The sequence below is a fragment of the Perca fluviatilis genome, chromosome 17, assembly GCF_010015445.1.
Source record: "Perca fluviatilis chromosome 17, GENO_Pfluv_1.0, whole genome shotgun sequence".
NCBI lineage: Eukaryota > Metazoa > Chordata > Actinopteri > Perciformes > Percidae > Perca > Perca fluviatilis.
Genome location: NC_053128.1, coordinates 4,909,372 through 4,936,020, shown reverse-complemented (window position 1 = coordinate 4,936,020; position 26,649 = coordinate 4,909,372). Strand labels below are relative to the sequence as shown.

General features: G+C 40.7%; 1 protein-coding gene across 4 annotated transcripts in view; it reads left to right on the top strand.

The window, feature by feature from the left end:
- Window positions 1-26,438, top strand: part of scai (suppressor of cancer cell invasion) — an 88,375-nt gene extending 61,937 nt beyond the window's left edge. For 3 of the 4 annotated variants that reach the window (XM_039779052.1, XM_039779053.1, XM_039779051.1), the window contains 9 exons: window positions 2,051-2,152; window positions 2,473-2,574; window positions 2,725-2,803; window positions 4,837-4,936; window positions 5,275-5,356; window positions 12,164-12,236; window positions 13,165-13,338; window positions 15,832-15,932; window positions 24,447-26,438. In XM_039779052.1, coding sequence (XP_039634986.1) covers window positions 2,051-2,152; window positions 2,473-2,574; window positions 2,725-2,803; window positions 4,837-4,936; window positions 5,275-5,356; window positions 12,164-12,236; window positions 13,165-13,338; window positions 15,832-15,932; window positions 24,447-24,593 — 960 coding nt within the window. In that variant the 3' untranslated portion in view covers window positions 24,594-26,438. Of the gene's footprint in view, window positions 1-2,050; window positions 2,153-2,472; window positions 2,575-2,724; window positions 2,804-4,836; window positions 4,937-5,274; window positions 5,357-6,294; window positions 7,002-12,163; window positions 12,237-13,164; window positions 13,339-15,831; window positions 15,933-24,446 lie in introns of those variants that run through there. The other variant, XM_039779054.1, reaches the window with a different exon arrangement.
- Window positions 26,439-26,649: the final 211 nt, after the last annotated feature.

Sequence of the window (26,649 nt, the reverse complement as noted above, 5' to 3'; positions counted from 1 at the left end):
CCACTGAAATGCACCTGATTGGAAGGCTGTTACGGGGCACTGAGCTGTTAAAGGTAATGCTTCTGACTTAGACCAATTTACCCTAGAACCTGAAAATTTCGAGAGAGTCAATGATCCCGAGTAGACAGGGTATTGATCTGCTAGGTTCAGACACAAAAGGTGATATATCATCCGCATAAAGCATAAGTTTGTGCACTACACCTCCTAATATAACACCTGGAAAGTTAGTCTACCCCCTTATGGCTGCTACCAAAGGCTCTATGGCTAAACAAAACAACAAAGGAGAAAGAGGTGAGCCCTGTTTTGTTCCCCTTCCAAGAGCAAAATATTCAGAAATGAACCCGTTAGTTTGCACCACAGCCTCTTGGTGCTTATACATCGCCGTAATCTACTTAAAAATGCTGCCAAACCAAAAAAATTTTGAACATATAATATCCATATCAAATGCCTTTTCGGCATCGGGGGAAATAGCAGCTATTGGGGATTGTCCATCAGCTACAGACCATGAAATATTAATGAAACGCCTGATATTATCTGACGAGCTACGCCCGCGAATGAACGCCACCTGATCAGGATGAATTAGAGAAGTAATAACCTTATTTAATCCATTTGCCAACATTTGGACAACACAAGGAAATTGGGCGGTATTCTTATGGATATATATATATATATATATATATATATATATATATATATATATATATACACCTCTAATACAAGTGCCAGTTCAGTTGCAAAACTCTTTGCTCTTCTTTCAGTTTGGGAAGCCCTAGTGGCTCTATGAAGGAACACATTACTTCATCAGTAGAGGTAGATAATGACCTATAGAAATAAATGTAAAATTCTTTAAATCTTTACAGTTATCTACAGTTGATCCAAAAAACTCTACAGAATTGGATCTAACTGCAGAAATAGTAGAAGCTGATTCCCTTATGTATCTAGCGAGTCATTTTCCCGCTTTGTCTCCTGATTCAAAATATGTGTGAAGCACATACACACACACACACAAGTACAGAGCTTAAAGGGGTGATAGAATGATTATATAGGGTATTTCACACTGTTCCTTATGGTCTCCTAATGGGGTATGTAACATTGGTTGGGCTGAAAATGGCCCAGGTGCTATTTATTTTGGCCCTTATGCATCCCTGTGTTTTGGCTCTATTTGGAACGACAGCTTTTCTTCCAAATATGGTATGCTCGTGAATATTTAGATGAGCTGCGCGCTGATTGGTTGAGGAGAATCGCAATACACACACATTAGAGACACGCGCTGATTGGTTGAGCGAATCCAATACAAACACATTAGAGACACACACACACACACTGCTGCCCTGCGCACAGCGCACACACACAAACACAGACACACACACACTGACACACTCTGCTGCACAGCACACACACACAGGCACACTGTCTGTTACATGCCCAGACATGCCCAGGCGAGAGCCGCAGCGGCTAAAACAGCCGAGACAAAATAAAAAAGTTTCGACACTTTAATTATGATTTGACACTATAAATAAAATTTAATTGAGTAGTGAATCTGACTCATACTGACTTGAACACTTGCACAAGCAAACCACACAGAAAAGAATCAGAGGGGTTTAGGATAAGAATTCTTGTTCTTGCAAGGGGCCCAATATTTCAAGTCAGCTTTTCATGTGCTTCTCTACTCTATCTGACAAACAAATCTGCATGTTCACCCTGGTCCTAACAACAACACTAACATAAACACTATGGGGTAAGAAAGTGTTAACCTACAATGTTTAGTCATTGGCCTTCTACCACAGCAGAATCTTCATTCATATCAACATTGACTAGTAAACGAAATAATGAAGAATCCTGAAGAGTTACTAATTTAAACCACACGCTGTGTGTGGTTTAAATTAGTAACTCTTTCAGAGTACTACAGAATACTTACTTAATACAAGTCTGTATGGATATTTGAAGACATTTCTGTCAGAGGTATAAACTCAATGCCTAGAATACTGATTCTCCACAAATGTCTCAATGGTAATTTTATGTCAGTGTTGTGTTTTTTCCCTTTTTTTAGGTGAAGTTCAGCGAATTAACCATCGATATGTTCCGCATGCTTCAAGCTTTGGAAAGGGAACCTGTAAACCTGGCGACACAGACCCCAAAACAAGGAAGTCTGGTGAGTGTGATGTCTGAATAAAGTTTGTGAGAATATTCCAACCAAGGAAACTATAAACATGTTATGTCTCATAAATGATACAGTCTCTCACAGGGCCAATTAGTAGCAAAAACCTGTATGGCACCATGTTTTTGGCCAGTATCAGCACCCCTGTAATTATGCTATCATTGAGTGAAATGCATCATTCTTTCAAGAGTTGCATCATTCCCTACTGGTGTCTGACTAATTTAGGGTGATAATCACCTCCTGGTTAGCCTGTCATACATAAAGTAAACTGCAACTGAAATATTAACAGTAATTATATAAAATATTTTCCACAGGAGCCCAATGAGAAGCCAGCTAAAAGAGAAAACCCTCACAAGTATTTGTTGTACAAACCAACATTCAGCCAGCTTTTTACTTTCTTGTCAGCCTCGTTTAAGGTCAGTATTAACTTTAATTTCCCATTGTTCTAGTTTCTGTTTTAATCTAATAATTTCATGTCAGCATTTAAAGTACATGTTGCACTTAGATTAAACATAATCATATTACTTTGCTACATTATCTTTTACCCCCATTGCCCTTTTTTTCAGGAATTGCCTGCCAACAGCGTTCTGCTTGTCTACCTGTCAGCTACTGGAGTCTTCCCTACTGGGAATTCAGATTATGAAGGTAAAATGCTAAATATTAAACCCCACATTTCTTCCTAATATCATATGGAATTTTCTTGAAATATGGACATGCCACCAAACGGTTTAAATTGTTAGATTTAAAAAAATAAATATCTAATATTGTTAAATGATGAAATTGCTGGGAAAATGTATTAGAACTGCCTTACTCAAACTGGGCCATGGACTGGCACCGGTCCGCGTAGGAATGCCGACTGGGCTGGGGGACCTCCTAAATAAATAAAATAAATATTAAGAGTTATTAATGAATACATAACTGGTCATGGTCTTCTGTGGGACCGTTGTATTAGAGTGTGCACGGACAGGGCAGCAGCAATGACAGGGAGGCACGCAGGTGTGTGGCTCAAATCAAACTGGTGTCTCCCTCTGTTTTGGCAACTCGTTTGGCGTCGCCAGATAATTTTTCCGGGGCAATATATATTTTTGAACTGTTTCTGTTATGAGTACTTTCACCCAGAACATGAATATTACGCTGCTAAAAAGCAACATCATTTTTTTCTGAGCTTTCGCACCGTGAATAAAGACATCAACCTATCACATTGTGTTGTTTGTGAGGATCATAATACAACAACACAGAGGCTGTTGTCCGATTCATAGACTATAGAGACGGAAAACCTTATTGCTCCTTTCAACCTTGACAAAGGCAGTGTTTACCTTTCACAATAAAAGCCCTAGACATATAACCTACACTGCATAATGTTTACCAGAGGGAATTATGAGTATTTAGCTAAACGGAAACTCAATACATAGCTTCCAGGATTAGGTTTTAGCTTTTCCTGCATTGGCATCCTGAACGTGGTCAGACAGCACAGGGGGATGAAACGGGCCTTCAGTCTCCGGAGCTTACCCCATCACTCCACTCAGCAGCCGGAGAAACGAAACAGGATACCTCCGTAGGTCTTGAGTAGCTGCAGCATGTAATTGTGCTCAAACTGCAGACTCTAGCTACTGTACATTCCCTTAATATCGTAACTGCTAAATATTTACTCTCCTTTGCTACTGCATTTCCTGTCATTTTCTCTCTCGCTTCAACCGTGCCCCAGGGACCTCAAACTGTCCCTCCGACATGGTAGATGAGCTTGCGCAAATATTCAAAACTTTTATTAAACTGTCGCAGTGTCAAAATATTCGCAATCGATTATTTCGCCTTTTCGTGTCGTTTATTTGTCACGCGTGCGGGGGGTAAAAAAAAAAAAAAAAAAAAAGGGTTTAAAAAAAAACTGGATTACAAAGCTTCTGGATGGCCTAGGATCACACAGAAGATCTCTTTGGAAGGCCCAGATTTTAGCATGCTAAACAATCAGAACGATGCTATAGTTTGAAGTGATGCGTGGATATCGAACATTACATAACTTGATTTATGGATTCATAATTATGGATTTATTGTTTAAAGCCACTTTAGTTTCAGGCAAAACTCCTGGAAGGCCTAAAAGCACAATCTGCACTATTGATCTTGAGCTATTGAATATGACATGCTCTGGGGTCTATAATGTCGACCCCAAAGGGGTCAAACAACCGTAACAAACATTTAGCTAACACACATTTAGCTAATGCACACCTCTGTCTAAATGACAAAAAGACATTACTTAGGCAGATAATACCAATAATGGTAATGTATTCCATAAAAACACAATGGGGGGGGGGGTTGCTTAATTATCTGACAGCAATGTTAAGTAAAGTAGGTGCTTACTTTGTATATCCGGAGCTTATGAGAATTACTGCAGTAATTTATTAAAGAACCCTAGTTCAAGTTATACTATTGTTGTTGTTGTTGTTGTTGTTGTTATTATTAAAGCTATTGGAATATTCACAATGTTCTTCACTGCAGGTGTTGCAATAAGAATATTTTCTGCCCTTTTAAGTGTCTGGTGTTCTATCTGGTCCACCTACTAATGCTTTAATGTCCAGTTTTTTAAAAGCAAAAATGTAGTGTAGAGTTGCACTAAAATATATGCTCTATATGTCACAATCCATGTCTTTTCAACTTGAAGCAATTCATCTTTAACTTTCCTGTAGGACCATATGATTTTGGAGGAGTTCTAACAAATACAAATCGAGATGTGGTGAATGGAGAGACGGTGCAGAAGAGGAATCAGGCCCAGAAAGAAATGCACTGGTGATTATTGATTTGTGTAATATATTTATTATAATTTTTCAAAATGTTCATTTAAAATTTTAGGAAAAGATAAAATTTTTAAATGTGTCAAAATGTGTAACAGAATAATACTTCCTGTGTCCTGACCTAACCCAAGACTAAATCAGTTTGCTTGTTGTGACTAATGATAAATAACCTCTTTCTGACTCAGACGTCTGACTGCTGTCCACTCTCTGTCTTAATAACAAGTTTAGAATCTCTAACCATTTGTACACAACTTTAGCAGTGTAGAATCTCACAGTAGCCTTGCTGGGATAGAAATGTAGGTTCCTGACATTTACTTGTTTTTAATGTTGTAGCCTTCATCCAGGGGATTTATTCCCTTTCACCCGGAAGCCTCTTTTTGTCATTGTGGATTCTTCGAACAGCACAGCCTATAAGGTACGTAATTAGGTTAAAAGTGCTCCAAGCGATGTTGAGTGACGTTATTCTTGTTGACGTTCAAAGTATTTTTAAACAAAACGAGACTGGCTCGCCCCACCCTCCTCCTCCTCATCCCGTCCCCTCCTCCTCCCTTCCGTGCTTCAGCGCAGCTCGCGGATATTGAGGAGAGGTTTGCTGTATGTGACAAAAAATGTTGTAGCCTAAAAAATGCGTGACATCGCTTAGAGTACCTTTTAAGTTAACTGGAAAACAAAAAAACACATCTATATTATAAGACTTAAAGGCGCGGGAGGGAGAAACGGGACACACAGGAAGTTAGTTATTGTGGTTTGGCTGCTGATTTTGCTGCTCACCAACATGGTCAGCAGTTGCAGCAGTGTCTGTGAAACACAGCTCATGGAGGCAATTAGTGTACTTTAAAACACTTAATCAAAATTATTTCACAGTCAAATCTAAACACACATCATTCGCATATTTTTTTGATTCAGTGTGATTCACATTTTCCAAATATTATCTTTGATGTCCATTGTGAATAAATGTCCATAAATTGAACTTGCCTGAGAATCATCAGGTTTTTTAGTTTTCTGTACATCCATGAGTATGAACTGCTTTTCTTCTTCTTTCGGCTACTCTTGTTAGATGATCCACTGTGGCGACCCCTGTTTCCATCTCTCCTCTGTCGCGCCAACCACCTGCATCTTCTCCCTCACCACATCTATAAACCTCTTCTTTGGCCTTCCTCTTTTCCTATTGCCTGTCTGCTCTGATCTTCAGCATCCTTCTCCCGATATACCCAGCATCTCTCCTTTGCACGTTTCAACCATCTCAATCTTGCCTGTCTCATTTTGTCTCCAAACCCTCTAACCTGAGCTGTCCTTTTTATATATTCATTCTTAATCCTGTCCATCCTCGTCACTACCAATGAAAAATCTTAGCATCTTCAACTCAGCTCCGCTTCCTGTCTTTGTAAGTGCTACCGCCTACAAACCATACAACGTAGCTGGTCTCACTACCATTCTGTAAACCTTCTCTTTTACTCTTGCTGGTATCCTTCTGTTGCAAATCACTCCTACACTCTTCTCCACCCACTCCCCTCTGCCTTCACTCTCTTCTTCACCTCTCTTCTCCTCTCCCCATTACTTTGAACAGTTGACCTTAGGTATTTATAGTCATCCACCTTTACCACCTCTACTCCTTGCACCACCTGTCCTGTCCTCTCATTCACGCACATGCATTCCTTTCTGCTTCTACTTCCGCTTTTCTCCAATGCATACCTCCACCTCTCCAGGCTCGGGGCCGGTCCTTGATATAATTCCACATTTATCTTAAACCCATCTGCCGCTCCTACCGCACACCTCACCCTTGTCACACTGCCCTCGTACTTATTCCTGCACCACTCTTAAATACTTCTACTCCCTGCTACTTCAATATCACACCTCCTCTCTCAATACATATGCTTTCTTTAGGTCCACAAAGACACAATGCAACTCCTTCTGACCATTTCTATACTACTCAACATTCTCAAAGCAAACATTGCATCTGTGGTGCTCTTTCCTGGCATTAAACCATACTGCTGCTCGCTAATCATCACCTCTCCTCTTAAAATAGCTTCCATTACTCTTTCCCATAGCTTCATGCCAGGGTCAGGGGGGGGAGGACCTACTGAGGGTTGTCCCCCCCACTAAAAATCATTATCATTAAAAATGTGCTCTGTATTGTAAATAATATAATAGTATGTACTGTACTTGAAATTGATACCTTTGTAAAACAATACAAATGGAAATGGGTTAAAAAAAAAACGTTTTAAGTTTAGAAACCGCTTAAGCCCCCCCTCACTTGCCTCACAGTGGTTTGGTCCACTGTCTGCTTTCCCCCTTAGGTCACTTACTCACAGAAGTACAGTGGGACACTATGGGAGAGAGCAAAGGTCGAATCGCTACAGTAGTTGTGAAACTTCAGTAAGTTAGTATTATAGTATTTTAGATGAAGTGATTCTTTTCTCTAATACATCTGATGACTCATGACAACATGCAGCAAAGGCCCACAGGTTGGAATTGAACCTGGGCCGCTGCTGCAAGGACTGAGCCTTCATACATGGGGCGCACGCTCAAGCAGGTGAGCAACTCAGGGCGCCCTATACTTGCTGTAGTTTCACAACTACACATCCTATGTCCTAAGTACAATTACAATACAATGTTGGCTGTATCATTTGTGTCCCCTTTAAAAATTGCCTGTTTATTGATCCCCCAACTGTTGGATGAAATTTACACCCATGGTTGCAGGGAAACAAACCATCTTCAAGTACAGAGATGCCTACATTATGGCCTTTAGAGAGACATGGCTCACGTCTACAGAAACAGACCCGAATCTGACAGTTAGCGGATTTGGAGCGCCTGTAAGGCTGGCCAGAGACACAAATGCTACGGGGAAGATCCCATGGGAGCAGAGTCTGTTTATATATAAATCAGCAGTGGTGCAATAATAATGATACCTTTTATTTATATAACGCCTTTCATGAAACCCAAGATCACTTTACAGAATTACAGTGGCTATACTAAGGGCTATACTAAAGGAGGTTGTAGGCTGTGGTGAAAAAGTGGTGTTTCAGGAGTTTTAAAAAAAATAATGTCACCATCAGGGAGTCCATATGCACATCTAACATCAAATAATTGTTTGTCTCTGCCCAGCTATTTTATCTCGCTAAGCATTGTTCAGAACAGCTCGGTGAGGTTTTAAATACATATTTAAGATGTCTCTGGACCAGCGAAGGGTTCTAAAGTTTTGGAAGGAGTCTGTTGTTTACTAGTGGCTAAAAGCAGAAAGCCCTAAGGAGTTAAATTACTTCAGACCAGTGGCTTTGACTTCACTGTTCATTAAGTAATTTCATGGTTAACTTGTTGTAGGAGCCACATGTTTCTCCTGTATTATTGTTTATGGTCTTATTTATATTCTTTACACTACTCAACTTTCTGTATAAGCAACTACCTAGAATTTCCTGGTACCCATGCCAGACTTATTTTTTGAATTTTCATGCGATTTAATACTATCCAGTCACATGATTTAGCAAGGAAATTGCTTTCTTTAATCTGGATGTAAATTGTGTTGGCTAGATTGTAGATTTTTTAACAAGGTGAATGGCTCTCTTGCAGAACAACACTCCTCTACCACTTGTTCTCCTCACGGTTGTCCTGTCCCGATAGCTGTACATACTTTACACCAATGACTCTAGAAGCCAGCATGGGGGGAGGCACATCCAGAAATTCGTTGATGGTACTGTCAGTTCATATATCAGACTAATCCATAAAGATCAATCTGAGCATGGACTGGTGGTAGATGAATTTGTCAAATGGTCAGGATATGGTCATTGATTTTAGATAATCATCCCTCCAACCATCTCAGATCTTCAGCAAAGGAACTGGCATTGAGTTTGTAGAACAGTCATTGATAAAAACCTGAAGTTTGATGCCAGTTCTGATGCGGTCTGTAAGAAGGGACAGCAACATTTGTACTTCCTTAGGAAGTGAAATACTTTTAATATAGATGTAATATATCTGTTTTATAAGTATTTTATTTATTTTGACCACGATTGCTTGGTATGGTAACCTGGACATTAGGGATAAAAATCACCTAAGCTATATTGTAAAGGTGGCTGGTAAGGTGATAGGTATCCTACAGACCCCCTTGATGGCTATCTTTGACCAGCAGGTACTCCAGGTATATATTAGACTGCACATACCACACCCTTCACTTTGAGTTTGAATCTCTCCCCCCAGGCCGTAGATTCACCCTGGTTCAAAAGCAATAGGAGTAAGAACTCTTTTGTTACCTGTGCCATAACTTGGCTTAATTTGTGTGTAAATTATGATTCTTGTTGTAGTATGGTGTATTATTGTGTTCTGTATATTGTATGTATGGAAACATTTTCGTACATCTTGTTTTTTTTACTGTTTTTGCTTTTTGAAGGCAGCGAACCATTTATACTAAGGCTGTCCCAAACTTTTAATCTAGTGATTATTTTTTGATTAGTCGACTAATCTAACGATTAATTTTTCAATTAGCGATTATTTTCCCATTGCTCAATTATTAACAATTTACACAAATACAATTTCAATGAGGTTCAAGTCTCTATTTATTATAATTGTTTAACACTGCACTGTTCAAGTAAAATTAATTTGTAGTGCAACCTGAAGCCAGATGTAGGCTATCAATCCAACAACAAATTAAAGCCACTTTCAGGAGGAATACAAAAATAAAAACTTAAAGTAAACCGAGCAAGTGCAAAAAGAGTAGCCTGTATTTGCTTTTTTTAACAGTAGTAGGTACAATAATGAATAAGCTCTTGTTTAGCATCCGAGCTCTTCTCCCTTTAATCTTACAGTAAAAAAGTGCAATTTTAGCAACATATGAAATCCGATATGTGTCTAATATAACAGTCTGTAATCGATTGGGTCACTCATGATGATGGTAAACCAAAAAAATACCACTGCAGACTGACAACGTTTGATGATGCTTATTGTTAAGTCATAGCGGTTAGATGATTGATTAAATCAACGCATCGTCCCAGCCCTAATTTATACATGAGGCCCCTGGTTCATATCATACCTCTCCAACCGCCAACTGCCATGATTTCCCCCACTACATCGATGGCAACACTGTTCCTGCTTCTACACACATCTGTAACCTTGGTGTCATCTTTGATCATACCCTCTCATTTGAACACCACGTTAACCACATCAGAAAAACTACCATTTTCCTTCTCAAAAACATTGCCCATCTTTGCCCCTACCTCTCAGTCACTGAAATGCTTATCCATACCATTATCATCTCAATACTGGACTACTGCAACAGCATTCTGTATGCCACATCTAACAAAACCTCAACAAACTACAATACATCTGCTCACTCAATCCAACACCAGAGACTACATCGCTCCTTCATAACCTGCATTGGCTCCCCATTCAACAAAGAATCCTGTTTGAAATTCTCCTTTTCACCTGCACCGACATACTCCGTCCCGCAACCTCAGATCCACTAATGCCAACTTCTTAACCCTTTACCTGGTCCAAGCACCAGACGGGGAGCACAGGGCTTTCTCCATTGCTGCCCCCTCCCTTTGGAACTTTATCCCCAAACACTTTTGACATTCTCCTTCACTCAACTCTTTGAAAACGGCACTCCAAACCCACGTATTTAAATCCATGGGGGAGGGGGTAAACAAATTAATAACATAACTAATTACACTGGTTGGACTGTTCAGCTTTGTTTCAGACTGATGCCTCCGGTGACTTTTTCAGTCGCGGAAAATGCTTTTCAATACTCATCTGGATTGAAGCAACAAACATTCAGTGTAAGAGTAAAAAAATGACATAACATTATGTATAATAACTTGATTTGATTCACAGTTGCTACATATAGTGTTTGACCTCGACAACCCAACTGCATTTTACCGCAAACTTGCGACTAGTTAACTTTCTAAAGAAGGCATAATCGCTTGTTTGCTAAGGGTTGGGTCGGGACTCCAACATTAACACACTGACAACATTGTATTCAGAATATAAAATATTTTTTATAGCACTTAATGTGTGATTGTGTAAAGGTGTTCACGAGATACCAACCTTTCGTGAGGGCTGGGGGTGGCGCAGTGGCTATGCCTTTGGTGTGGGAGATCTGGGTTAAATTCCCACTGTGATACATCAACCAATGTGTCCCTGAGCAAGACACTTAACCCCTAGTTGCTCCAGAGGTGTGCAACCTCTGACATATATAGCAATTGTATGTCGCTTTGGATAAAAGCGTCCGCTAAATGACATGTAATGTAATGTAACTTGTGAATTTCGCCAGCCGTCTTCTCTCGTTTTCATGGAGACAGACGCCGTGTGCACGGAGGGAAGGGGCTGTGTGTGTGTGTGTGTGTGTGTGTGTGTGTGTGTGTGTGTGTGTGTGTGTGTGTGTGTGTGTGTGTGTGTGTGTGTGTGTGTGTGTGTAGCCTATGTGAGAGAGAGACGGAGGGAGGGCAGGTAAAGGAAATGCAGCTGAACGAATACGCTGCGTGTTTTAAATAGCGTAAAAAAAAAAAAGAATAACAAAACGCAATATGTGGCAGCTGGTGTTGATTCTGTGGTGCACCGCCACATATTAGTGTATGTGTGGCAAACACTGCTATGGTAGAACAGTTTGAATCCACCACTGATGCTTCTGGCCTTGCTCCCCTTCCCCCTGGTTTCTTGCACACACAGTATATTTACCTTCCTTTTCTCCATCATATCAGCCAGGTCTCTCCCTTTACCAGTCATAACATTCAAATTTCCAACTCTCACCTTTCACACTCCTACCCTTTAACTCTCTCCCGCTGCCCAAGGACATGCCTTCCCCCTCTCCTTCTTCACCTCAACAGCATTGTTTCACCGGCACCTGGTGAACGTAAACTGGGCCTCAATCCTATCTGATATGGAAATCTGATTTATGATCAGCATATTTGATCTGGCATAGCTTTTATGCTGGATGCCTTTCCTAATGCAACCCTCCCCATTTATCCAGGCTTGGGACCGGCACTAAGAATGCACTGGCTTGTGCGCTCCCAGTGGCTGGGTTTAATTCAGCATACTTTTAACTCTGTGGCAACATTAAAGTCTGTCTTTACATTCCCCAAAGCCCCCAAATTATAGGAATAATAACTTTTTTCATGTTGCCCTGAATGTTTATTGACATGGTGTGGGTGGTGGGGGGTGTATATGATATGATATGATGTGAATGTATATTCTTAAAATGAATGTTTCTTTTCTGTCTTTCTGTTTATACAAATAGCATTTCACAAATCTGTTTGGCCAGCCTCTGGTGTGCCTACTATCACCTACAGTATATCCCAAGAGTGTGCAAGGTGTGTCACTTGAGAGCAACAGTTCATTAAATGATAAGTGATATTTTATGTTTCCTTACTGTCAACAAATTCCATCAACAGACCAAACCAGTAATGTATTAGTGTGTCTCTCAATACTTTGACTCCCCTACCCTGTTTGTAGCAGTCAGCCTGAGCCCATTGGTTCATACCTAATTTTTTAAAAACGAGTCACAAATATTTATATTATATAGTTTCTTTAAAGGCTCAGTAATTTTCTGAAACAGCTGGCTATCTTTTATAAAACATTACTCAAACAGAAGAAGAAAATAGGACTTTTACTTTTTTTATTTATTTTTTATGGCTTATTTGTTGGGGACTTTTTTCAGCTGCGGGGTAATGCAAATTTGATGTTCTAGTTGAGTATTTCTGGCAGCAGGACAGTGTAGTTTACAGTGTGTGTTCATAGCATTGAAGAAACTGTGGCTCATTGAAGCGTTTTAATAGTTTTTGGACAACAATGGAACTTTGACACAGGAATGGATATATCATGCTTTGGATTCACACAAAATACTTAGTAGGATGCATTCAGTGGTGTTTTGGTCTTTTCATAGGGGTTTGGTGACAATAAGAAAAATATAGACTATCACCAGCCATGTGCTTTCAGTTAACAACAAGCTACAGTTATTTATTAGATGACAGTTTTACATAATTTTAATTAAATACTACATCTTTGATTTAGAAATCTGTCCCTATCTGTTAACCTAAATCTTGGTCATTAAGTTTTTTTAAGTTTCCAGTGTGTATGTATTTTATCATGTACTCACATTGTTCAGGTAGACTTTTTCATGTACTGTAATTGGTAAAGTTAGTGGCACAATGTTTTCAGGCAGTGTGTTTATGTGAACGTGGAGAGAAAATGTCATGTCTTCACTTCTTACCTGTGCCATGTCTTTGCTTACCTGTTCAGATCAGTCTCAGCGTGGGAGTCTTTTCACTCTGTTCCTCTACAGCCCACTCTTGGCTTTCTCTTCTGTGTGCGGCTTAAACAGCGTCCAACGAGGCCTGTGGGAAAGGGCTCAAGAATTTCTTCGTAAAGTCTACCGTGACATTGGGCAGATGATAACTCGATCACGGACCATAGGTAGCACATTTCCCATTAATTTTCATAACATACTAGCAGACCTGAAAGAATAGAGTGGACCAGGAAAAATCTGTATTCATACATGTTTTTGTTTATTTGTTTTTTGTTCAAGTCAAACACCGTATTAATCATGATAAAAGCAATTAATAATTGAAATGAATTATTTAACAGCACCAACCATGAACAGCAGTGTCCCCAGTTTGTGTCCCGCTGGGGACCTTGTTTGCATGTCATTTCCCATATCTTTCTTCCCTTGACTTCTTGGCACAAAAATGCCCAAATATATGCATTTAAAAAAAGTTGTTTGCGACCAGTGAGTGCGGCAGGCATCGTACCTGTTTTTTTCAGTTTTTTTTTTTTTACTAACCCTACTAATCTAACCTGAACTATGTCACTTACATACGACAAGCAGACACTTTTAAATATACAGGACTCATGCCGTCTCACTGAAAGTTTCACTCCTGATCCAACCTGGTCCAGCGAAATTGTGTAACAACAACAACAGCAACGGACGCACTAGCAACACGGAGAAGGCCTAAAGGTAAACGGGCAAGCATCAAAAACAAGTTAAGGACCCAGGCACACCGCACACACCTGCCCAGTATCGTGCTAGCTAACGTCCAGTCCATAGAGAACAAGCTAGACAAGTTCAGAGCCAGGATTAAATACCAAAGGGACATAGTAGACTGCAACATCATCTGCCTGCCTCACTCACACACATCTCACACATTCCTGCTCATCCAACCTGGAGCTCCTGAAAATTTTACCTTCTTTGGGAGTTCACCTTAGTTACCATCAGTGCTGTTTATATCCCACCACAAACAGACACTGCTCTGACTGAAATCCACGAGGCTCTCGTTAACCACCAGGCCAACCATCGGGCCAAAGATTTAAACAGTGCTAACCTTAAGCAAGTAAGACCGGACCTTCGGCAGCAAATCACGTGCCCCCACCAGAGGATGGAAGAACCCTGGATCAATTACGGAAGCAGTGTTGGGATTTATTGGAAAACTAGTGGACTGCAAAAAACTTTGATCAGGATGTTTCCCAACCAGAAGCTTTGGGTATAAAACCAGTGTGACGCCCTGACGTCCAAAACTGCTGCTGACATCACAGGGCTTGTAACTGTGAATATAAACAAATACAAAGCCGCTTCATACAACATCCGTAGAGCAGTGAAGGATGAGAAACCGCGGTACAGTATGTAATAAGCTGGAATTGCAACTTCAGCAGTCTGACTCCAGAGGCCTGTGGCAGGGACTATGGACCATCACGGACTATAAAGTGACACGTACATCTATGGTGAACGCTGACATTTCTCTAGCCGATGAACTAAACAACCTTTACGCAAGCTTTCAGGATGACAGCCGACAAGACAGCATAACTCTGCAGAGGGGAGCGGGCCTTCACCATGAGGAAGCATGATGTGAGGACTTTTACAAGTGTAAATATCAGGAAGGCAGCTGGACCGGCCATGTCGTTAACTGACTGCTGTTTGTGGCTCATCATTTAACTAGGGATGCGCCGATTGATCAAACCACGATCATTATCGGTCGATATTTACTAAAAACGCGCTATCGGGAATTAATATCTCTTCTAGCCACCGATAAACTACTACACACATAAAGTTAAACACTCAGCCGAGAGCAACAACTACATATCTGTGCCTGTTTGCATGTTCATGTGAAGTGAAGTCCTTCCGCGGCCGCCTCCCACCCACCTGATTGGCTAGTCGCCGGTGGTCGCTCAGGCACGCGCACGGTACTACAAACAAAACAATAGTTGAAAAGTCGTCACCCAGCAGAGCGGAGTTTAAGCTCACAGCGTAGAGTGAGGGAAAAAAAGGCTGAAAAGGCGGCACCCAAACACCAGATAGTAACACAAGCAACAATAACCAATCGTTTTGGTGCCTATTCCTAACTGTTATTGCTGCATGATGATTACTTAAACGCCATAGAGAGCCGTGCTATGTATTCTGTAACGTCGCAGGAGCTTTAGAGAAGCTGCACTTCTGCCTCTCAAAAACTCACGAAAACTGACCGTTGTTGATCTGAAATGAAGACAGATTCAGCAACTGCATAGCCTATTTCTCACATAAAATTTACTACGAACGTGAAGCACCAGATGAAAAAAGAAATGCATACTTGTCCATGATCACAGAGGCAACAGTGCATCTGGTAAAATAGAGGGCAGTATGAAACCTCAAAAGCAATGGTTGCAATCTGCCATAAAACGGAAAGAAGAAGCGATACTGAGGCTCTGCTTGCTGCAGGAGGGAAGGAATGGAGTAGCCAGGTGTCACTGCGTGTGCCGCCCACTGAAAAGCTTGGGGAAGTGCAAACAATTAATCACTTGTTTATTAACAATTAATTAAAAAATTATCAAGATGTTGTCGATTAAGTTTCTTTTGATCAACAAATCCAAAAAATCAATAATCGAATCAACTACTTGTTTCAGCAATAAAGTTGTTATTTTTTTTCACTGTCTCTACAGATCAAGCATTTTTGCAATTCTTTGGTGATGAGTTCCTTCGGCTGCTGCTGATCCGCTTTGTGTTCTGCTCAGCTGCATTGAGACTGCATAAACTCTTCCGGGTAAGTCACTGCTGCTACATTGTTTATTTGAATGTCTGTATACCTGTTTATTTGAATGTCTGTATGCCTGTATGTATGGTTAAGAGTCCAGTAATCAGGCTTGTGATCTTAAGCATTTAACACACACCATTCACACACCAATATCCGCAAAGCAAAGTGTGTCATAAACTGGCAAAAGAGCTCGTCGATCCCTTCACAGACGGTAGTTTATCTGGTTGTGGACATAAACTCCGCCATAGGCTTGCTCGATAAATCATTATAAAATCGCAATCTCGATTCACCCTGTTCACGATTTAATTTTTAAATGACTTCAATTAAAAAAAAAAAAAAAAAGAATTACATTTTTTTGGGAGGATTTTCGGCCTTTATTTTGGTAGGACATCTCTCACACAGTTCAGGTCTTCACCCTCAGCCAATGACAAAGCGCCTTTTAGTCATGCGTTTCACTCGTCGAGCGAGCGCGGAAGTTCAGAAATAAACCAAATTGATGAAAACCCAGGTACAGGTGACGAGAATCAGCCAACCACTCAGTCTCAAACCAAACTCGTTCCAAAAAAAGGCTTGCATTTGTTGGTGTGGAAGTATTTTGGATTCAAGCAAGACGATGAGGGTCAGTCTGATGTGATTTGCAAGGCATGCTTTGCCCTCGTTGCAGCACTGCAAAGTAACACCACAAGACTTTACCAGCACCTCAAACGTCACCACTAACTGCAATATGATGAAGCCGTACAAGGCAAGACGTCCGAAAGACGTTTCAATTAGCCTATTTACAGCCATGTTCAGGGCCATATTCAGCGCAGTGTGTTAAACTTCTATTTTTGGTAACCTACTTGAATCGCCAGTTGAATGTTAATTCTATAAAAGGCAAGCAGTTAAACAGTTTGCAAAGAAATCATTCTGTTTATGATAGTGTAGTTAATTGGCAATTTACAAACTCCATTTATCTAGAGACTGAAGCTGTAGCTGCAACATGTTTTAATTATGTAAAGACGTGTTCAAGGAGTTCAGATAGAGCCTGTATCAGGGCCATATTTAGTTCAATATGTTAGGTCACTATTTTTGGTAGCTTACTGTAATGGCCAGTATTAACTTTATTTTCTTTATTCATTGAAGCCTCTATGTTTACAGGCTTGTGGTGATGCGCAATGTGCTATAGGTGCTAAAAATCAATGTTTGGTACTGCCAATTTATTTATTTATTGTCATGGTTCATGTGTGCAATAAACATTACACATTGTGAGAAAAAAATTGTGGCAGAGAATCGTGATATCAATTCTAAGCTAAAAAAATCATGATTCATATTTTTCCCCGAATCGTGCAGGCCTACTCAGCCACTATGAAAACCAGGCTGGATGCATTAAACTCTCTGCTGTCACATATTGCGCCTCCTCCTGATGCGTCTGCTGGGTTTGATGGTGGTTCCTCTAGGACATGAGGAAAAACACTCGGCGGGCCGATATTAGGCATTTTCCGAACTATCGGTATCAGCATTTATAATGGCCGATATTTGTTTAATATATAATATATATATATATATATATATATATATATATATTTTTTTTTTAATATTCATTCATCATGACAAATAAATTATTCTGATAAATGAATACTTAAAAAATTAAATCTAAAACAGAGGAAACCCCCTTCAACCACGTTATGAGTGTTGGCGTTGCATAGTTTGTCCACCAGAGGGCGCTCTACAACGTCCCTGTTGGCAACACTGTTTGATTTTCTTTTTTTGTTATTGTTTTTTTGTTTTTGTTCACGACAACGACTTTAAAGGTACAATATGTAACATTTCTGCTTTAAAATGTCTAAAAATGACCATACCTATGTTATATATTTTTATGAGTTGTGTTCTTACACTATCCCAAATGTTTCCACCAAATGTCAAACCCAGAGAAATCTGTTATTTTATTTTCAGACACGGCACGTTTCCTTTAGTCGCCCGTCAGTGGCGTCATATAACCTTTCACCCTCCAGTTACTCTAACTTCCGTCAGAACACTGGCACCAAGATGATACGTTCAGGAGTAATTGTAAATCATGCAATGTCACAGAAAAAAAATACTTGTAACCGTAATACTGCTTTTTTTTTGGCCATAAAGCATCATTTTGTGATTAATTACATCCCACTTTTTATCACAGTAATACAACAGATACCTTATTTATTTTGAAAGTTCAATATCGACAAGTAGCTAACATTGATGCTAATGCTTTGTGGGTAACATTATGAGGTTACAACATCATTCAACACGCTTTAGTATGACTGTTTCGACCACAGTTAACAGGACTGGGCTAACCCACGAATAACTTCACTAGCAACGTTAACTGTATAGATAGACGATTAATCTAATGCTAATATAGCCAGCTAGAACACCCGGTCTGTCTGCCTCAACTCCCGGGGGCAGAGACTCAGTCCGGGATGACAGCTGACAACAGCCCGGGACATATAGCTAGCTAGCTATTGTTAGCCCCCAGTCAGCTATCAGCCAGCTACTTTTATTACAGCAACCCCCGGCCAGAACTTATCTCCAGTGCCTGGTGCTTACGACGCTAACGGCAGTTTAATTAAACGTCGGGAAACGGAACATATCAGACCAGGCACCGAGTCACAACAGCGGCCATCCATAGAGTTAGCTACATCTCCGCAGCGCTACCGGTGTATGTGCTGAAAATCTCCTCCCTGCCGAATTTCTCCCCTCTTCGCGTTAAGCTGTCTTTACGGTTAGCTAAATTAACCTGACAAAAGGTGAGTTAAGCACCAAAACGAAAAGTTAAGATTACTGAAAAGTGAAGGGGAGATAATTCCGGGCAGCTGGGAGATGTTCTGCTGCTGCACAACCGGAATCGAACGTCCTGGCTCGCTGTCTGTCTCTCAGCCTCGTTTAGTAGCTAGCTAGCGTTACAACAAACCCCGTCCGCCCCGGTGTTGAAACGATCCAAAAGGTGACACTGATATGTGAAATATTTTGTGTTTTAGCTGCTGGCTACTGTTAGCTTGCTGGCTCACGAGCTAACTGGTCAGCTACAAATAAAACTCTAATCAAGAAAAACGTAATTATGTTGGGGAAACTGCAGCTATTTTATTAGAATGAATAAACGTAACGTGAATAAACTTGAACGGGTAAACTCGTCCGTGAACTGATGCATTCTAACTGGCAGCGAAGGTGTTTAACACTTAAAACTCCCATAATTCCACGCAACTTCCCAACGTCATCAAAAGTCCAGTTTTACCGTCCATTGTTTTGGTTGAGAGACCCCTAGTGGCAGAAAGTTACATATTGTACGTTTAAGTTTCATATCTTAAGTTTGTATTTTTATACATTTTATTTATCAGAACTTTAATATATTTTGATGTTCCTCTGTTCTGTTGTGACAATAAAACGAACAAGTTTAAATTAAAAAAATTATTTTAGTGAGGACTCATAAATAACTACAATTAACTAATGTTAGGGAAATCTGTTTGTTTTGTTACGCGTTTCTGGATTATTTTTTTTAAATATACTGTATATATCGGAATATTGGATTTTTAAATCCCCAAATATTTGTATCGGTATCGGCCTTAAAAATCCTTTATCGGTCGGGCTCTAAAACACGCACACATACACACTTTCAATTCAATTCAATTTTATTTATAGTATCAAATCATAACATAAGTTATCTCGAGACACTTTACAGATAGAGTAGGTCTAGACCACACTCTATAATTTACAAAGCCCCAACAATTCCAGTAATTCCCTCAAGAGCAAGCAGTGCGACAGTGGCGAGGAAAAACTCCCTCTTGGGAAGAAACCTCGGACAGACCCAGGCTCTTGGTAGGCGGTGTCTGCGCGCGGGGTTGGGGGTGTGATGAACAGCGGCGATAGTAGTCACATTAATAATGGAACAGTGACTGGATGTAGCGGGAATCTGCAGGGTTCAGCAGGACGCAGCATGACATTGCAGGGCATCGCTGAGCTCAGCAGGGAGTGCAGCAGGACCACGGCGACAGCTGCAACCAGGATCTTGGTGCCAACGTTCTCCAAGGAAATACGCTGGGGGAAAAAAGCATAAGGACTAGGATTAGCAACAAGCATTTCTGGGACGGGCTGCACACAAATAGTAATAGTAATAGTAACAGTAATAGAAAGGGAGAGGAGAGAGCAGCTCAGTGTGTCAAAGGAAGGAAGTCCCCCGGCAGTCTAGAACTATAACAGCGTAACTATAACAGGTAACTAAGAGAGACAGGTCATAAGGAGAGGTAGCTTTTTTCGGGCTTAGAACTCTCCCCTGCCGGATCTGGCTTGGCTGGCCTGCCTCCCTCTACTTTGTTATGTATTATTAATCTAACAATTATGAAGAGAAGCAGTTGGGCCAGTTAGGTGAACACTGCAACTCCTCACTCCCTAACTATAAGCTTTATCAAATAGGAGAGTTTTAAGTTCATTCTTGAATGAGGTGACAGTTTCTGACCCCCGAACCCAGATCGGGAGCTAGTTCCATAGGAGAGGAGCCTGACAACTGAAGGCTCTAGCTCCCATTCTACTTTTAGAGACTCTGGGTACCACCAGTAACTCTGCATTCTGGGAGCGCAGTGCTCTAGTGGGACAATAGGGTATAAGGAGCTCTTCTAGATATGATGGTGCTAGACCATTTAGAGCTTTGTAGGTCAAGAGAAGGACTTTAAACTCAATCCTGGATTCAACAGGAAGCCAATGCAGAGAAGCTAATACAGGAGAAATATGATCTCTTTTCTTAGTTCTTGTGAGAACACGCGCTGCAGCATTCTGGATCAGCTGGAGAGTCTTAAGAGACTTATTTGAGCAACCTGACAGTAGGGAATTACAATAGTCCAGCCTGGAAGTAACAAATGCATGGACTAGTTTTTCAGCATCGTTTTGAGACAGGATATTCCTAATTTTGGCAATGTTACAAAGATGAAAAAAGGCTGTTCTTGAGGTTTGTTTTAGATTGGCATTAAAGGATATATCCTGATCAAAGATAACTCCTAAATTTCTAACAGTGGTGCTGGAGGCCAGGGCAATACCATCCAGAGTAGCTATATCTTTAGATAATGAAGTTCGGAGGTGTTTAGGGCCCAGCACAATAACTTCAGTTTTGTTAGGGTTTAACATCAGAAAATTATAGGTCATCCAGGATTTTATATCCTTAATGCACGCTTGAAATTTAGCTAGCTGACTGGTTTCGTCTGGTTTGATTGACAAGTATAATTGGGTGTCATCCGCATAACAGTGAAAGTTAATTGAGTGTTTTCTAATAATATTGCCTAGAGGAAATATGCTAAGGAGAATATAATTGGTCCAAGCACTGAGCCTTGAGGAACCCCATGGCTAACTTTAGCGTACTTGGAGGATTTATCATTAACATTCACAAATTGAGATCGATCAGAGAAATAGGACCTAAACCAACTCAGAGCAATTCCTTTAATGCCAACCAAGTGTTCCAATCTCTGTAACAGGATTGAATGGTCAATAGTGTCAAATGCAGCACTAAGATCTAGTAAAACAAGAATGGAGACAAGACCTTTGTCTGCAGCAGTTAAAAGGTCACAAAAAAAGGTCACACACGTTCCACATGAGGAAAATTCCAAGATGGTTTGGCCGCCTGCAACTTAACCCAATACGGCACAAGAGGCGCATGCTGACCATCCCTACCTCTGTACAGTCAGACCTGGCCTACTGGAAACCCCCCCATGCTCTATCATCGGGGATTCCCCTCGGGAGGGTGACGTCACAAATAACAAACACAGACGCGTCTCTCGCTGACAGGGCAAGCCCGAGTCCTAGGTTGTGGGAGGGAGATGGACAGATCCTCCATCTCGCCACATTGCCTGGAGCTGGCCACGGTGCTAAAAGTGCTCTAAGTCTCTAAGTCTGTCAGGTAGACATGTGTTTATAAGAACAGACAACATGACAGAGGCGGGGTACGCTCAGCCCGGCTATTAGAAATAGCTAGGAGCCTGCTGCTGTGGTCAAACAAACACCTACTCTTAATCAGAACGGCGTACACTCCGGGGGTACAAAACCACGTGGCAGACCTGATGTTGCAGGGGGTCCCTCTCATAACAAGCGGAAGTTGAATCCCACTCTCGTTCAGATGCTGTGAAACAGGTTTGGGAGGGCGAAAGTGGATCTGTTTGCCTGACACGAGAATTCCACAGTGCGCGCTGTGGTTCTCTTTGAAGGCGCAAGATCGCTTTTACCCCTGTTCCCCTGATTCATTGTCTCCTGGTTCGCATTCAGGAGGAGAGCCTGGCGGCCATTCTAGTGGCACCAGAACACACAAGCGCATCCTGGTTCCCGACTCTGGTGCAACTACTGGCGGGGACACCATGGTAGCTGCCGTGGCACTCTCCCAACCCCCAGTTATTTATTTTTTTAAGATTGTTTTTTGGGGCATTTTTAGGCCTTTATTTTCACAGGACAGAATAACATGCAGCAAAGGCCCGCATGTCCGAGTCAAACCCACGGTTGCTGCATCAAGGAGTAAACCTTTATATATGTGCGCCTGCTCTACCAACTGAGCTAACCCGGCCACCCACCCTCCAGTTATAAGCCAACAGCTGTTGCTGCTGAATGGGAGTGCTTCGAGAGGTTAGGGTGTGACTACACAGATCTTAAGTCACAGACTGACTAAAAGGGGATGTTGCGGCTGTTTCGTCCTGCCACAAAGGCTACGGGGAGGGTTCTGCGCATCCTTTGGTGAAGCGTTTTTTGAAGGGGGTCAGACGAAAGAAACCTGTTGTGGGTTCTCTAGCACCTAAATGGGATTTAATCCCAGTGCTCCAGGCTCAGGGGGTTCCCCTTTTAAGTATATGGCACAAATCTCTCTCAGAATGTTGTCCCTTACAACAGCACTCCTCCTAGCCTTGACGTTGGCTAAGATAGCGAGTGACTTATGCGCGCTGTCGGTCTCACCGTCCTGTCGGTCTCACGATTGCGCATGCGAGAGGGATAAATCCCATAGCAAGGGTTTTGCCTATACTCATAGTATCTCAAGTTACAATACATAACTGCTTAAAAATGTGTTGGAGAAAGATGGATCGTCGCTGTTGGGCCGTACAGTATATGTTGGCAATTGTGAATTTTCTGTCATAGAGTACAGTAATTATAAAATAGCGACCTTCGGAGTCAGCATTTGTGGCGTGGTGACTTTGAAGGATTTTTTTGTTAAGTAAAAAACAGAGACTTTTTGTCTACTGTGGTAAGTTGCTGAAAATACTTAATTGAATTGTTGAAATTTGAGGTTATGTGATTCTAAATGTGATAAATGAGAGCTCCTGCAGCAAACATGTCTGCTTTTTTTCCTTTTAATAAATTTGTATGAGTTCAGGTTAGTCACTTTAGAGGGAGAAGAAGGAGGGGAGAATGGTAAGGAATGAAGGTGTGTATGTTTATCGGCAGGTGGTGTGATAGTCGTGAGTGTATGTGCCTGTGCATGGGAGTGTGTGGATGTATGCAATGAGCAGAGCTGGTGCACAATATAATATATATATAATATAATATAGAGAATACAAGTCGTAAAAGAATTAATAATAAACAAACCGATTAAACAGTAAAGAGAAACCAGAGAGAGAAGCGGAGAAAAGGTGACGGATTTACAGGTGCTTTATGTTGATCATTATGTCTATGGTATGTTTAAAAGAGCCATGGAGTTAACTTTGTATTTCAGAGGAGTTGGCCATCAATGTAAAGTTTGTCCACCACCAGCTACACAGCTGATTTTAGGAGGCCAGTGAATAGACCATTACAGTAGTTTTGTCTCCTTATTAATGCATGAATTCATTTCTCAGTCAAATAGAGACAGAAGCAAGTATGTGATAGATCTTACTAACAAATGCAGAAATTAGGTTAATATTGTTCAAACCCCCATAGTCCATCTGATTTTTAACACTTTTCTTTCTACAGTAATAAAGAGTCGTTTGTACTCATTGCAACTAAGACCAGTGTGTTAATGCATTGGCCTGAATGTATAGTGTCATCTAATGTATTCTACTCGATATTAAGCTGGTTAAATTTGTAAACACATCTATGTATTTCTCTTATGGAGCTTTTGTAAAACAATGAAGTAAGCTATTCAGTGAGGGTCACTTTCTCTGTATTTGTTCATAATAACATAGCCACACAGCAGAGCTGATTTTAACCTGTATTTATGTTGATCAGAACATCACCACCATCCGTTTTGAGATCTATGCATTCTGGTAAAGCGTTTGGAAGCTGGTAAAGGTTTAGAAAAGCTCAGTTTTTGATCGAGGAAACCAATGTTTTAGTCTGTATGGATGGCTGACATAAAGAGAAAAAGGTGATTTTACAAATGTAACAGGCTTAGTTGGAAGTGTTTCCAAGATCCATTTAGTATAGACCTCTGTCTACAGTGAGACACTAAACAATTAATGGCAGCTAGTAGTGACAGAAAAAGTCATTCTGCCAGTTAATAGTATTCCTTCAAAGCATGTTTGTTGTGATATTTGCCAGTAATATTTGAGTCAGAAGTATTTGATTTTGTACTTGCAGGAGTCCCAGAGCTTCCCAGAGTCCTACCCTGAGCTCCCTAAACAAGATACAGTGGAGAGCAGCCTTCTACAGAAGCATATTTTGGAGCTGGCGACCATGCTGGATGTACAGAGCCTATTTTGGGATGATCCACTGGAAGTCTACTAACATCTTTGCACAGGGCAAAATGGCATACGTGTACATACAGACTAAACTGCCAGAGCCCTCACAGTTGTCTTTTTTTTTTTTTTTTTTTTTTTTTTATACAGGTAATGAAATACTGGTTCAGCACATAGAATTTCATGTACTGCATTTAATTGTTACCTGTGAAGGCAAATGTAGTGCAACGTTAAAATGTTCACATAGATAAGCCACAGTTGAATATAGTATAAATTCCCCATTTCGAGTCTAAACGGCTGTCCTCATAAATATAAGCAGCATGTAGGACATAGGACTAAAAAAACTCACCATTCCCCATTTAAATGTAAGTTTAAAAGTGGCAGCCTCTGACTATATTCTTCATGTCAGAAAACTGTTGGCAATGTTTTTTTTTTAAATAATATTTATCATTGTTTATTGAAGTAAAGGTTGTGTAAGCCTTAAGGATAGATAATTGAAAAGTCCTGGGCAGCTTCAAGGTGTGACTTTATCTGTATGAAGGCAAAGCAGGGTGGTGAGAACACAGTGCTAACAAAACCATAAAAACAAGTATAATGTTAGCACATTATTCCCACACAAGGTTGGAATTCAAAGGATTTCACCAAAAAAGTTGTTACTGGTATTTGCCAAACAGTGCTTGCTGTATAACAGCTTAACTTGTAGCAGGCTGAGGTGCATGAGATCATGTTGTGTGTTGTAGGTCCACATTAGTAAATATATCACACTACTTCATGGCATTAACCAGCAGTCCATCTAATACCTTTAATCGTTGATTGTTTCAGCCTTGTGCGTTTTGTGATCATTATTGCTGTTCCATATCACTGTGCTGCATTTGCATGCATAATGCAAAAAAAGCATTCAATTTTGTTGTTTTACCCACAAAGTATGGCCTCCAACTTTAAGGATATAAAAAGGGTTGTAGGTTTTAAAATGGCATGGGGTTGGGCAGTAAATGGAGCCAGTGCATGTGTTGCATGGGCCTGTACATTTGTAGTTGTGTCAACAAATAAGAACAATCTAGTTTGATAAGAGTAGATGAAGGAAGGTAGCATGGTATGCACACCAAAAAAAAAATCTCCATTCTGTTTATTACTTAAATTACACCAAAACACCTCTGTAACCTAAATGATGATCGCTTTCATCATGTTACCCGCTGGTTGCTTGAATGGAATATCATTGGCAACACCAGTCATCTTCCTCATGCAGTCAGGTTACTTTCCTGACATGTCTGCTACTACATGGGGTTTACTTTTACCATTGATCCACTGCTTCAAGCCTATAGATGCTGCCATCTTTGTCAGTTGGCACCACAAAAAAATCAAATCCAGTGAAAAGAGCGGAAGCCTGGGTGGAGCTGAGGAGGGATGAACAAGCAGTAACCACCATGGCTGATTTTAAGTGTTGAGAACAATTGAGACCATGACCTTAGTGGATTTTTTTTCACTTTGTCTTGAAAGACACTCTTAAAGCCCAAATTATATTTATTACATGCGTGTGGCCGTGAGGGTCCTTTTGACTCTTTAATTAAAATGCCCATGAGGGTTGTATGAAAAGACCATCGTACACACCAATGTGTGAACACGACTGTGTATGCAGACACCCAGTGTAGTATTAACAAGACCGCATGTGCATCTGCCGCTTGTGTTCACATCCTTTTGGAGTATACCCAACCATTAACCCACCCCCTTCACACATACAGTGACAGTATGCCTTTTTGTGTGCCCTCCAAAACCCAATCAGCACAGTACCACTTTAAACCTGGTGGGTTCACAAAATGGTACATGCCAACCTGAAGTATTGTGCAGCAAGTTAACAAATGAATGCATGAATAAAGCTTTTAGTGGCTTAATCAAACCGCTAATGGTCCTGTGAGGTCTTTGCCAACACTTGGACGGTGATGCTGATAATTATCAGCTGGTAAGGATTTCTCGTCATACCTGCCGCCTCAAATGCAGCCTGCGCTCAATTTAGGTGGGTTTTCCCTGCTGCTCTGTAACAAACAGTTTGCTGTTAGAGTCAAATGGGGTGCAGCCAAAGAGAATTGAAACTCGAAATAACACCGTGA